General features: G+C 47.8%; 2 protein-coding genes across 2 annotated transcripts in view; one reads left to right on the top strand and one right to left on the bottom strand.

Moving 5' to 3' along the window:
• LOC102207906 (immunoglobulin superfamily DCC subclass member 3-like) overlaps positions 1-6,413 on the top strand; it is an 11,677-nt gene extending 5,264 nt beyond the window's left edge. Inside the window, exons 6-13 of the mRNA XM_013913595.1 lie at positions 157-281; positions 375-533; positions 4,293-4,458; positions 4,552-4,802; positions 5,044-5,208; positions 5,829-6,017; positions 6,101-6,208; positions 6,286-6,413. Coding sequence (XP_013769049.1) covers positions 157-281; positions 375-533; positions 4,293-4,458; positions 4,552-4,802; positions 5,044-5,208; positions 5,829-6,017; positions 6,101-6,208; positions 6,286-6,413 — 1,291 coding nt within the window. The remainder of the gene's footprint in view (positions 1-156; positions 282-374; positions 534-4,292; positions 4,459-4,551; positions 4,803-5,043; positions 5,209-5,828; positions 6,018-6,100; positions 6,209-6,285) is intronic.
• Positions 6,414-11,258: 4,845 nt separating this feature from the next.
• Positions 11,259-13,879, bottom strand: gnrhr3 (gonadotropin releasing hormone receptor 3). The gene is made up of 3 exons (XM_013913594.1): positions 13,865-13,879; positions 13,372-13,573; positions 11,259-13,261 (listed from the first exon to the last, which is right to left on the bottom strand). Exons 1-3 carry the CDS (start codon positions 13,877-13,879, stop codon positions 12,828-12,830), a joined length of 651 nt encoding a protein of 216 aa, XP_013769048.1. The 3' UTR covers positions 11,259-12,827.
• Between the last annotated feature and the right edge of the window lie 388 nt (positions 13,880-14,267).

Raw genomic sequence — 14,267 nt, 5'->3', positions numbered from 1 at the left:
CTGAGGGTAGAAAGAGTCCGGACTGAGGGTAGAAGAGTCCTGAATGAGGGTAGAAGAGTCCGGACTGAGGGTAGAAAGAGTCTAGAGTGAGGGTAAACAGAGTCTTTGGGTGTTTTTGAGGGTTTCTGGTCTTCTGGACACAGCTGCAGGATCCAGGATCTACAAGGAGCCCGTAATCCTGTCCGGCCCTCAGAACCTCACCATCAATGTCCACCAGACCGCCATCCTGGAGTGTGTTGCCACAGGAAACCCCCGGCCCATCGTGTCCTGGAGTCGCCTCGGTAACGCCTCCTCCTGCACTCATTGATCCAATCATTAGTATTGATTACCTGTTAAGATCAGCTGTGTTAATGATGGTGTCTGTGTGCGGTCAGACGGCCGGTCCATTGGCGTGGAGGGGATCCAGGTTCTGGGAACAGGAAACCTGATGATCTCTGATGCCACTCTGCAGCACTCAGGCGTTTACGTTTGTTCGGCTAACAGACCGGGCAGCAGGTCCAGGAGGACGGCGCTTGGACGCCTCGTTGTACAAGGTAGGTACGCTTGCACACAGCAACAACACATCAGCTGGCCAAATGTGACCGAGCTGTCCTCACCTTAAACATTCAAACTTTTCACCTTAGAAGTCCTGCAGGTCAGATCTTTGATCTTCAGACTGAGGGACATTTCTGGATGTACGCCGTTTGTTCTGTTTGAATAAACCTTTATTTCTATTCACACTAAGTTTCAGACAAATCCATTCGGAATGGTTGTGATTATCAGAGAAAGTCGGTCAGGCACAGCGATGAAGGAACTGCTGCTGGTTGAAAATGAGTCATTCTCTGTCCTCCTTTCAAAGCGAGTTCTGGTTCTGGTTCTCCTGAAGGAGCAGCTTTTGGTACTGAAGTGACTCAGATGGCGGGCAGCGAGTCTGATTTGCTGGCCCCTCATCAATGATTGGTGTGCAGACTGAAACAAACCTGCTGCTCCTTCATGACTGACACTTCTCCTTGAAAGTTGGGCGCGTAGGATGTAGAGCCAATCATCCACTAATAGGAAGATCAGTGACTCAGTCCCAAATATTCCTGGGAAAGATGCCCTCAGATGCATCCACCAGAGTGAGGACGTCAGACAGGAAGTACAGGTGCAGAAAAAAGTGCTGGTGTTATGTGTGAATGAGGCAGTGCTTCGAGCACTCAGGTGGAACAGGAAAGAACGCGATTACTGACCAATAAGATCCTCAGAACAAGCCTGAGGCAGACTTCCTGCGAACACAGCGGCGAGCAGCTGCAGAGCAACCGCTCCATCTGTTCAGCTTCACCTCATCATGTCGAGTGTGCAAACACACATGCAGTGTGCGTGTGTGTTCATCTGTCAGCTCTTGAACTTGACTGGTTGTGTGTCGAGTTCAGTTCAGCCTGCTGCTGTCGGACTCTTCACCCCCAACATGTGACTTCTGACCCTCTCTGTAAATCAGAGAGGTGACAGCAGCACCTCAGAGTTCACTTCCTGTTCACATGAGCGCGTCAGACGCATTTGTTTCTGAAACCGTGAGGTGTTGATGATCTTATATGTGAGTTTGTGGGAGAAAAACGCACTGGCTGCAGCTTTTCCTGCAGTTTCTGGGTGCGTGCAGCCACGTGTCATCTACGCAGCAGGCACAGTGTTTTCCCACACACGGTGGAAAGACCAGCGCACAGCCCCGAGGACTCCATGTGGTTCCGATCAGAGTTTCCTCTGCAGCTCCATGCAGACGTGTGAGACGTTCAGGGACTCCTGTCCTGCTCGCTCAGCTGCAGCTCAGTCAGAGGTCATGTAGGAGGAGGGGTCAGAGGTCACACAGGCCCATTGTGAACGTGTGTGTGACTGAGAGCTTCATGAGAATCTGGATTAGCATGAGAAGAGCCCCACTTCACAATGAGGACTTTATTCCCACTGAAACTCCGTCTGTTACTCTGACACTCAGACTTGCAGACTGTCCTCACCACAAACACGAGTGCACAAACGGGCAGGGCCACAACAGACGGCCTCGGTCTAAACCCGACCGCGGCTCCTGCTCTGTGTGATGATCCAGCTTTTCTTGTCCTGCATGAAAGGGTTCATCCCTCATGCACCCATCTGAAGTCAGTTTGACTTAACGCACAAGTAAAACCACCCAAAGTGCTTTCCACTCACACAGTATGTGACGAACATGTTGTTACACAACAGCATCCAGAGGAGATGGCTCACACATCATCAGCGGCAGCGCCCACAGAGACCTAAACAGTAGGAAGAAGAAGCCACCGTAACAACCTTCTTTTCACCGACACGTCCGCATTAACATCAAATCATTTCTTCTATTATTATTATTATCATTATTGTTGTGTTTAATTCAGCTTATTTCTATTGTTAGTTTCAGGGTGCGTCGTTTTCTTGTCTGTAGCTGGTGTGAGTTATCATTTTATCACATCTGAGTTGTTTTTACAAAGACGACTTCATCGTTTTACACGTGTGCCACTGTGAAACTAACTGCAAACAAAAAGCACGCGTGACAAACATGTCAATCAGAGACACGAAAATAAAAGCGAGGAGACGCAAAATGAACAAAAATATTCTCAGCAGTTTAATCAGAAGAGTTTTTAAAGATAAAGTCTTTTATTGTTGCCGTGCATCGTTCAGGCTGGCGTACAGCCCACACAACAACAACACAGAAACAGAACAGAAAATAGGAAAGTACAAATACACAAAATACAGTCCTGCTAAAAATGATAAAAAGTGTGTGTGTGTGTGTGTGTGTGTGTGTGTGTGTGTGTGTGTGTGTCAGATATGGGGGTGGACACATAAATACATTTTATTTGTGGAGGGATAATGACCGTTGACCTCCTAAGATACAGAACCCCAAGTTCAAGAGCAACACACACACACTTTTATAAATGACTCCTATTCATCCCTCTCCCCTCCCCTGTGACCTCTGACCCCTGACCTCCCCCTCTTTCCATTCAGAGTGGGAGGAGGCGGGGCTCTTGTGGGGTGACAGAGATGTGTGTGTACGGTTTCCCTGTAGCCATGGAGATGAAGTGGGTGGAGACAGACAGCTGTGTCTGTGTGTGTGTATGTGTGTGTGGTGGTGGGGTCAAAGGTCAAAGTGCTGTTCAAAGATAACAGAGACACAAGCTCAAGTTTTCATTCTGAGGACACGGCGTGTGATGATAACATGATGCGTTTTTAGTGATTAGCTTTATGTAGCGAGTTATTCATCCACCAGGTGGCTCCAAAGACTCAGCATCACCTTTGAAGACATGTATAAACCTCTGTTACAGTTACATTAAATACAAATTAAATACGTGTTAGCGTTTTGACCTTGGGCTCGTGGCTTTTCTCCCCGTTACGGCGCTGCTACGATGTTTGATAGCGTTCCTCACTTGTGGTATTTCTGAGGTTCTTTAGATAAAATGAGCACGTCTGTGTCACAATACGGCTGTGTGCAGGCAAGAGTAGGACCCAAACGCAAACTCGCAGAGACGAAAACTAAACTCAAAAAGCACAGCTTTATCTCTGGCGTGGAGTGGGACACGAAAAACAACACAAAACGAAACTAGGAAAACTAAAGCACAAGGAGCAACGGGGAAAAATCACACAGCTATGAGGGAGGACGCAACCCTGACAAAGAGAAACATGGGGCTTAAATACACTGAGGGATAACGAGGGGGAATGAGCCACAGGAGGAGAGCACAGCTGGGAGTAATTAGGCAGGACGAGACAAGGGAAGCAAAACTAGAAACATTAACATAGGACAGACTGTGAAAGTAAAACAGGAAACACACTGACGGGACTCAAGACATGTGGACTTAACAGACTGAGGAGACAGAACATTGGGACCTGAAACATGGAACAGAAAGGCACAGTAGATCAACATGAACATAACAACGCCACAGGGGAAGAGTAAAACAAAATGCAGGGACACAGGACCTCTTTCAAAATAAAATGGGAAACATAATGAAACGCAAACATGACAACATAAGAAACACAGACGTGAAGCACATGAAGGACAAGGGAGACTTAACAGGGGTTGGAAACACAAGGGGAATCTAATAAACAAATGAACTTAGATAACCTAATGAACAAAATAAACTCAAACTTAAAACGCTGGGTCAAAAGACCCAGGATCATGACAGTCTGTCTGATCCTGACAGTTTTCCTGGTCGTCTCCACTCGTGATGGTGCTGCGGCACATCCCCCCACAGGCCTCACAGAGAATAAGTTTTCAGAGGGTAAACCACCAGCTCAGGTTTGCCCTGTGTTGAAATTGTAACGCTCTGTCTTCTGGACCGCAGCTCCTCCAGAGTTTGTTCAGTGGCCACAGTCTGTCTCCAGACCAGCAGGGGCCAGCGCCGTCTTCAGCTGCACAGCGTCTGGCGTCCCCGACCCCCACCTCATCTGGCTGAAGAATGGCAAACTGCTGATACCCAGCGGCAACGTCAAGCTCACCAACGGGAACACGTGAGATCCTTCTGTTTACGCTCAGAAGGTCTTTCTCTCTGTGAGGTTACTGCACGGTTTAACGTCCCACCTCTTCTCTGCCACCACCTGCAGGACGCTCGCCATCACCCGCATCACCCCCGAGGATGAAGCCATCTACCAGTGCATTGCCGAAAACAGCGCTGGCACCAATCAGGCCAGCGCTCGCCTCGCCATCAGCCAGGGCTCAGAGCTGCCCGAGGCCCCCAGCGGCCTCCAGGCGGCAGCGCTGAGCTCCAGCAGCCTGCAGCTGACCTGGGACCAGCCGGCAGAACATGTGAGCCAGCAGATCATCGGATATGTCCTGCACATCAGGAAACTGGGCGGTGAGAGAAGGGTGGGGTTGGTATTTTTAAGTCTGAGATCGTTGGTGTGAGGAGACTAGAAATGAGATTTAAGGGTAATGACGTGATATGAACTTTCTCTGTGGGGGCATAATTACTGGTTCCTGATTGCCTGGAGACTGATTGGTGCGTGTAACCGATAATCCCAATCAATCAGTCTGCAGCACCATCACCGACTGTGGTTGCTTTCACCTGTTTGACCTTTGATCTGTGACCTCCTCAGAGCCGGACAGTGCTGAGCTGCAGGAGGCCGTCAGTAAAACCACCTTCAAACACGAATTCAGCAACCTGGAAGCTGCCACCACCTACTCCATCTACCTGAAGGCGTACTCGGCGCTGGGAGGCAGCCAGCAGTCTGACAGCATCATGGCCAGCACGCTGGGCGGTGGTAGGTCACCTCTGACTGATAACACTGAAAACACTCACGCTATATCTAATATCTATAAAACCTCGCCATCTGAAGATGGCGCCACAGCATTCCAGCCTCGGAAAAGGACCTCCACCTAAAAGTAATCTCCTGGGTCTGAGTTCACGAGGTGTTTCAGATCTACTCACAATGACGTGAAAACATTAGCTGAAGCCTGTTATGAAGGTCTGCAGCTTGGTCCTGAATGGAGCTGATGAAGCTGTAGATTTGTAGGATGGTAAAAGTTTCTGGTAAAGATGCATCGGTGTAAGGGCAGCGCTTCCTACCACACACAAAGAGAAGGATTGGCTTCATATTAGTGAACAGTAATCTGATCAGACGTTTGATAGAAGGATGGTGCAGCTCCACACATCTGCCAGCAGAGGGCACACCCACCCAGCCTGAGGCTTTAAGCACCATCTTTATGTTTCAGAGGATGAATGCAGAAACACTGTTTGATGTGTTGATGTCATGAACAGAGTTTGACCTCAGAGGTGCGGGCCTGGGGTGGGGTAGACCTGCTCTGATCACAATAAAACCATGTTTAAACGTTTTGGAGATGCTGTCTCTGTGAATGACCGCAGGCACTGTCTGCCCCACAGTTCCCAGTCCTCCCAGTTTCTTCACTAAGGTCCTGAACCAGACCGCCATGCAGGTGTACTGGGAGCTTCCGAGCAAGCCGGGGAAGCTGGAGGGCTTTAGACTGGAGTACCGCAGTGTTTCCAACCCAGAAGTGCAGGGGCAGGAAACCTTCCCAGCACACATCAACACCCACACCATCTCCCACCTGGGTGAGTATGAGGCTGGTGTGTACAGGCAGCCCGACAGGAAGTGGATACAGCGTTGTGATAATCTGTTTGTTTACTTCCTGCAGAGCCGGTGGCCATTTACGAAATCCAGCTGGTGGCGTTTAACGGGAACGGAGACAGTCCGTCCAACCGCCGCCTTGTATCTCTGGCAGAGGGAGAGAGAGCTGCAGCAGGTAGGAGCCTGACCTCTGACCTCTTGCACACCGTCACCAATGGAAGCAGTGTAACATGTGATGTTTGTCGCCCTCAGCTGGTTCAAGCTGTAACTGCGATCAGGCTGACAGCTCGACGTCCGCTCTGCTGGTCGGCCTTCACAGTGGCCTAGCCTGCATCCTCTGCTGCCTGCTGCTCGTCCTGCTGGCATACAGACGCAAGTAAGGCCTTCACCATCATCGTCCTCACCGTCCTCACAACCACCACCGCCATCATCGTCTTCATCATTCTCACTGTATTCTGTGCTCAGTTTTTTCTGCAGGAAGGGGGAGAGCTGGGAGACTCCACCCACTCTGAATGGCGTCAGTGGTCCTAAAGGCCACACACCTGAGAGCTTCGAGCTCAGCCAGGTAAACACACACACACACGCCTGGATGATTATTAAGGGATGGTCCTGATCCAGAGTTCGGGGTCAAATACCTGCCTGAGGAAACACCTTCCTGTCAATGACCCCCTTCTCCCTTGTTCCGCCTACAGAGATGCGATTCCACCCTTCCTCCATTGATGGTCATGGTTGAACCTGCTCTACCTGTTCACCTGGGCACAGGCACCGGATAAAACACCACACATTTCCCCCCCACCCCCCACCCACCCCCGGACGCCGGCCTGTGGCACCTCCTCTCCTCCTGACAGCCTTACCACATTTAGGATAAGAGATTAACGCATAGATTATAATGATGATGATGATTTGTCTGAGGAAGCTCCAGGTGGCGTCTGATCCCACAGGGAGACTGAACCCGTTGAACTTGACTGCTGTGACACCAATCCCAAATGAGGTTGTCTCCAGATCAAAACCAAAGCGCAATTCTTCACCTGTAAACACACAAATTGTTGGTCACATGACTCTGGCTCCTCCCCCTGTGCGTGGAGATGCTGATGCTTACTTCCTGTTGAAACCAAAAGCTTTTTTCTTTAGTTTGGGCTCATTTTGTTTTAGTCACCGACGGTGCCGAGTTTCCAGAGACGATGAGGCCTTTTGCCGGCTTGACCAGAGACGGGCCTCTGAGATGCACCTGAGAAGGTGTTCTACCTGCCGTTTGCCGGTCCTCAGAGGCCCAGAGCCAAAGGGAATTATTGTTTCTCTGGTCAGCAGGTAACCTTAGAGGACGCTAACGCTCCTCTGCTCCGCTTTAGCCTTTCAGTGTTTGTCTGTCTCGTCGCGTTCGCCTCCGGTCAGGATGTGGACGAGGCCCACGGTCGGCTTGCCTCTCCTCCCCTCCCCTCTCCAACTCCTCCACCAAACTGTTTCCCCCCAAAGAGAGCTACCTCGGGCTTCATGCCAAACCTCTTGCTGTTAGCCTCCCGCTGCAGGCCAAGCTAACCTACCTCAAACCAAAAGCCTCCTCTGGGACCTTTTCCCTGTTTTAACCTTTTTGCCCACGAGACCTTGGCTTCGTTGCTCTGGATCCATCCCTCGCTGTCTGTAGACATCTTTGCTTCTGCTGATGAGGGACGGAAGAGCAGCTCTGTACCTGAGAAGATCTGACTGCTTCACCTGGGAAAGGTGAGACAGGAAAGTGTGGGACCTCTCTGGCCTTGTCTGTCCCGATTTCAATGAATTTTTTTATGTTTTCAAGGGCTTCCACTTCCCGTTACCTGCCCACAGGTGTGTACAGCCCCATGAGCCATGTCTAAACTGACCTCTGATGTATTTTAATGCATCAAATGAATATAGATGAAGAGCAGCTTTCTGTAGAGTTCAGCCAAATATTATTTAAAATGAGCTGAATGCCTTCCAAAGAAAAGAAAAACTAGTTTACCTGCATTTCCTGTTTGTTTTCACTCCAGCTCCTGTCTGAGTCGAAGAACAAACAAAACCAAAATAATTCCTCGCCATCACATTTTATGTCTCACACAAAGACTTTGGAAAAAGGAGTGAAAGTATATTTTCTTATGTCGTGGTAGGATGAGCTGTCAGGAAAACCAAATAAATGAAGGATAAAGCCGCGCTGACCAAAAGCTCAGAAATATCCAGATATTATGTTTGTATTTACGCCACAGAGCATGCTCACTCTGTGCGGATTAATGTCTCTACGAGTGACCTCCGACCCCCTGACCTCCTGATCCTGAGGACTTTACTGTAGCCCTCTGTGACCGGGACCAGGTCCCGTGTCTGATCCGTGCAAACATTTTCCAACAGAGAAAAATCGTCCATGTTTTAGAAACGTGTCCTTCTTCCAAACATACATTCTTCAAATTTAACTCATAAATGATATTTTCTCTCTGCAGGGAACATTGAACTCTTTTTGGTTTTTGATGTTTTGGCATTGGTGCTATCTAAAACAAGTTAAAAGAGTAGAAAAACAGAATGAAAAGATTGGATTTGCTGATGAAAATGATCCGGTATCACCTCGAGTACATGAACGCTGTGCTTGGCCATCAGCCCCGAGGACTCATCTCCTCACCTGAACGTTTCTTTAATGTTCTCCTTGTGAGCTGAGGGTTGTTGTCTCTGCTGCACGATTCAATCCACAGGCAGATGTCCTGCTTCTCAGTCCAAATCCATCATTCCATCAGTGATGGTGAGCTGTTCTGGTCTGTATGCACTGAAGCAGTCCCAAACCATGACGCCACCATAGATGCTTTTGGACTGCGGGAACATTTTCGTAGCTGTGGTCACTCCACACTGCAGGAAGTACAAACTGCCAAAGTTCTTGGAACCTGTCTAGCTGCTAATTCAGGACTTTTACTCTCTGAGTGACAAAGTGCATGCTGATTGGTGCACCACCATCACTCGCCATTTAAAACCGTGTAATCAACAGTTAGCTCTACAAATGGCAGAAACCATGGAGAACAGGAACTCTGTTCTTCTCTGGCCTCACCTCCACCCTCATTAATTGCAGCGTCACTATAACAGTTTATGTGAAAGTGCTTTGTGGTCCTTGGCTGAGACAGTTGTGGTTCTCAATGCTTTCTTTCTACTCACGCTGCTCTCCTCCGTCCTCTAAAGAACCTTCATCACCTGCGTTACAGGCAGTGGTGATCATTTTCTTAAGTCCTCGCTCTTCTCATCTGTTCAGGACTCACTTCCTAAAACATGCGGAGATCTATACCTGAAAACACCTGTTTCAAATATCGTTTTCACCCATAAATAAAGGGTCATATTTGAATGCTATTGAACTGCTTTCTGTTTAAAACCTTTTAGGATGTTTTAAGTCGCACTGATGCAGAAAAGAATCTCAACCTTTTTCCTGGAGCCAGCGCTCCTCCTTAAAGCCCAGACTTAACAGACCAGAGTGTAAACTGTGCCAAAGTGTAGGTCAGGGTGGGGAACTCCAAGGGCCAGTGTCCTCCAGGTTTTGGATCTCACAGTCAACACACCTCAACTACATGATGAGTTCATTACCAGGCCTATGGAGAACGTCACGACATGTTGAGGAGGTCATTTAGGCATTTAAATCAGCTGTGTTGGATCAAGGACACGTCTAAAACCTCCAGGGCCCTCGGGGCCTGGAGTTCGACATCCCTAGCGTAGGTGAAAACTGTCGTGAGCCATCTTTGTGTGAGAGTGTCTTTGATTTTGGACCTTTGACCTCCTCCCCCAGTTCAACAAAACACCCTCCTTGCTGTCTTCAGGGTCAAAGGTCAGAGGTTGCAGAGCTCCCCGCTGTCTTCATCTCTGCTCCGAAATGAGACGATTGTTTCTAAAAGTAAAGTTTTCAGGTGTTTTGTTGAGTTTGTTCTTTTTCTAGAACTTTCCGCTTTCCGTTTGTTCTTATCTTTCCGTCGCTGCCGTTTGGCAGCAAAGAGGAAAGCTGCCAAAATAAAGACATTAAAATTTGTATTTTTATTCTAATAATATTATGATTCTTCCAGTTTGACTTTTTTCTGATTCTTTATGTTTGTAGCTGATATGAAGATATTTGTAGAGTTGTAAAAGCTGTTCCAAGCTGAAGGTAGAGCCTCTGATTAAACAGCCATATTTACCCATAAGCCATATGTGATGTCAAAGCCATGCTGTGCATAAAAACCTGTTTTATTGTTTGTCCGAGCTGAGTCCACCTCCTGCTGTCGACACACTGTAGAAACTAAACCTGAGATGTAGCGATCGTAGTGACTGAAGCCTAGAACCAATGAGAGAAATGATGCTTTAATGATTCTGTTTTTTCTATAAAGATGTTTGAATAATGTGTCACAAAAATAAAAGCACCCAAAGCTTTAAACTGCTTTTTAAACCGAGCTCTGAGCTCTCGTATTCAGAGCCTCCTGTTTGTGCTGCAGATTCTCTCCACAGACTGTTTCTCTGTCCTAATTTCTGCTGTTCAGACACATAAAAACCAAATAAAGCTGAAGTAGAAAACATGTCTTTGTTGATCATTTATTTAGCGGACAAGCTGCTCGTGCAGCGACACCTGAGGTTTGACAAGGTGAGTTTAATGTACAGTCATGTGAACTGCCGATAAAGACACGTTAAACAGATTTGTGACTGCATCAGCACTAAAACTGTGCAGCAAGAGATTGATGGCCGAGCAGCTGGTGCAGGTGTGAGGTGAAGTACTTTTGTACCTCACCTTAACACCCGGATATCACCTGGGTATCATCTGCATAGCTGTAAAAATGGATGCAGTGTTTTCAAATAGTATTAAATAAGGGAAGCGTACATTAAGATCACTGGTCCCAGCACAGAACCCCGAGGAACTCCACGGCCAGTTTTGGGTGTTAGGGATTACAAAGTAACAAGTTACTGTAATCACATTACATTTCAGTAATGCAGTAATGTAATCGCATTACAGTTGCAATTATGTCATTACTTTCATTGAACAAGTTCTTGAGATAGTGCCAGCTGGACAGAAAGAAAACATTCTTGTATGGTACAGTCAGCTGATTCAGTTCATGTGCAGGAGGAGGACAATGGTGGAGCAGCACAGCGATAGCGTTCGAGGAGTGGAGATGTGGGCATTGCTTTTATTTTACTACACAAAAGGACAGGAAGACGGTAGAGTGGAAAGTGCAGCCAGGACACAAACAACCAGACTTTTCTACTAACACAACTTTGACTTGTAACAGTCGTAATAGTGCGGTGTCTCCTTGAGACAGCGTAAGTTGATGTTTAGTGATGTCACAAGTATTCACCACTGCCCTCTGTAGAGCGGCGTGCTCACACATGGACCTCATATCGTTACCTCACTAACTCAAAGTATGTTGTATGAACTGTATGTTGGTTGTATGAACTCTGCTCACTTCATGTATGATGAGACCGCAGCCGTTCAGCCAGTCTTATAAGGTTGGCGTTTATTAAAGGACAAACACTGTGGAATTCCCACTGCCACTATGGTTGCAAGCTTTTGATTGTCCTGCTGAGTGTGTCAGCTGCCTCCTGTCGACCACTGAATACAGCCCACGTTACAGACACTTTGCTAACATGTGAACGGGTGGCATGCTAACGCTAAGCTAGCCAAGAACCCAGAGTGTTGTTAAAGCAGACGTTAGCCCAGCATCCAGAGCCTGAACTTATGAGCTCATCTTTAATTTGAGTTAATAAGTGATAAACTAAAAACCAAAGTCCATATGTGTGCGGTCATTAGGAGGGCTTTGCGTTGGTGTGTGGGACTGTAGCCTGTAGGTAACTGGTAACAATGGGTTTGAGGTCATTTTGTAGAGAAATCAGAAAGTAATGTAACCAGTAGTCTGACAACATACTTCTCCGGCGAGGAATTAAATAAGTTACTACATTACTTTTAAGAAAAGTAAAAGCTAATGTGTGATCCATTACTTTTCTTGAGTAACTACCCCAACACTGCCAAGGATGATAACATTGCTAAAAACCTGAAACACAAACAAACATGCATGAGTCACATCATGGGTATGGTCACATTTGAACCTCCAAAGCTGCAGTTCCTCTAACATCCAGCAGATGTACCAGTGAGTCAGTCCCCAGAGACTTCCATGCCCCCACAGGTCACCTGTTTGAACTGGATTAAGGCTTAAAGCTTGCATCATTAGGGGCGTGACCTCCTTGACTAACAAGTGGATGGTGAAACAGGCAGCTGTAGCTGCTCGCTGTCCGCTTGGCTGAACTGGATCTCTGGACCACGTTTGTGCTGTCAGACATCATCTAACCAATAACATGACTGCTGTGAGGTCACCATACTAACAGATTGAGAAGGCTGAGCTCTGAATGAGTGAGATTTGATGTTGTTGTATGCCACGCCTATACAGCCTCTGGATGCAGACACATCCTGTTGTCTTAGAGCTCCACCCTGTGGTTCACAGAGGGAGCACGTCCATTTTGGAGGTGTCCCTGACGAGGTCATCCAGACACTAGAAGCTGCTCTGTGGATTCAGATGAGATTAATGATTGATTGAGATTAATGAGAAAAAAAGATGCACTTTAATTTGTAATCAAGAGGCATCAGCATGCTGCTGCTGTTTGACTGCAGTCACTTCTCTTAAAGGCCTGACACAAGGGTCAGAGGTCAGCGCTTTCTCTCTGAGCATCATCTGTGGAGGGCGTGACAAACCATGTGATCTAAACTGATAAAGTCAACATGCAGACAAAATGACCGCGTTATTCTGATTCTGTGGCAACAACTCTGCTCAGGCGCCTGCAAATAAAAATCACCTGACACAAAGCATAAGTCACATGCTAAAGTCACGTGCTTTCATTGGCTGATCTGCTGCAGTCTGGTTGTTGGTGGAGGGCTGCGGCTCGTGCTCCCTGCTGTGAGGACCCTCTCTGGTGGACATTCGGTCTATGTATTGGGACGAAGGGTCCGCATCACTCCTCACCCAGCGGCAGCAGGCGGCGAGGTCGGCCCTAAAGGACGGCGTGTAGAAGCCGTAGATGATGGGGTCGCAGCAGGTGTTCAGGTTCCCAAACACAAAGAGGGCGTGGTGGACGTACTCCGGTGTGATGCGCAGCATGTCGGGCTGGAACCAGTACCAAATCCCCAGCAGGTAGTATGGCGTCCAGCACACGACAAAGGACAGCACGATGACCACCGTCATCTTCAGAGTCTTCATCCGAGCCTTTGGGATGATGTCGGTGCCACTGCGACGCAGGGGCGACTCACCTGCTGAAAGAGGGAGTGTCTACATTGCTGATCATACAACAAATCAGCTGTGATGGCTGAGAACAGGTGTGGTTCAGATGCGTTACAGGTGTTGTTCACAGATGTGTTACCTTTGTCTCTCAGGTGCTGCTGGTGGATGTGCAGCAGGATGCGGCTGTAGCAGCAGCTCATCACCAGCAGGGGGACGACATACAGCGTGGTAAAGTGAAACATGTTGTAAACAGTTTCCTGCCAGCGGCGACTGAAGCTACCGTGAGACGCACACTGAGTGAAGTCCACCGAGTCCACCCTGATGGTCCTGAAGATAAATAGCTAATGGACGGACAGAGTCACACTTTGGAGGCCTCACATTAGTATATCTAACAATAAACAACAGCTCATTAGATAAAAATCCAGATGTGACGTCCTGGTCTGAGTTTCAGTTTTGCTCTGAAGCTGCTCTTACTTTGAACTAGCAACTGACGTCTCAGGATCGGTAGCATGCCTTATAGAAACAAAGGGGAGCAGTTAGCCTGAGCTATCAGCAGGAGGTTGTGCATGGATAATCCAGAGCATTCCTGCCAGGATTAACACGCAGTCAGAATTTACTGCAGGAACTTTCACCTGGATCAGCTGCATGTGAGAGCAGCCGGCACCTGCTGACAGGTGGAGAAGCTGCTGACTGCTCAGACAGGAGGATCTCTAACAAGAAAACGTGATCATTTAACCTGCTTTAATAAAAATCAAGTTTCTTGTCGCCTCATACATGTGGGTGCAGAGCGAGCAGCAGGTGCACAGGTAGCAGCAACACACAACTTAATGTTATGTTACATGACAGACTGCTGCATTCACTTTTCAGCTGTGGAAAAAACTCATGTCTTTCATAACAAAGCGAGTCATCTCCAGGTGTTTTATTTTTCGCGTATACATCAGAGAAAAACTCCAACCGTGAGTTACCGTTACCTCTGCTCTAAGTTACCTCTGATCAAAGTTACCTCTGATCAAAGTTACCTCTGATCAAAGTTAC

Source organism: Pundamilia nyererei, unplaced genomic scaffold, assembly GCF_000239375.1.
Source record: "Pundamilia nyererei isolate P.nyererei 1_Seehausen unplaced genomic scaffold, PunNye1.0 scaffold00139, whole genome shotgun sequence".
NCBI classification, from domain to species: Eukaryota; Metazoa; Chordata; class Actinopteri; order Cichliformes; family Cichlidae; genus Pundamilia; species Pundamilia nyererei.
Note: the sequence above shows the minus strand (reverse complement) of the source record. Positions and strands in the feature narration are given on the sequence as shown.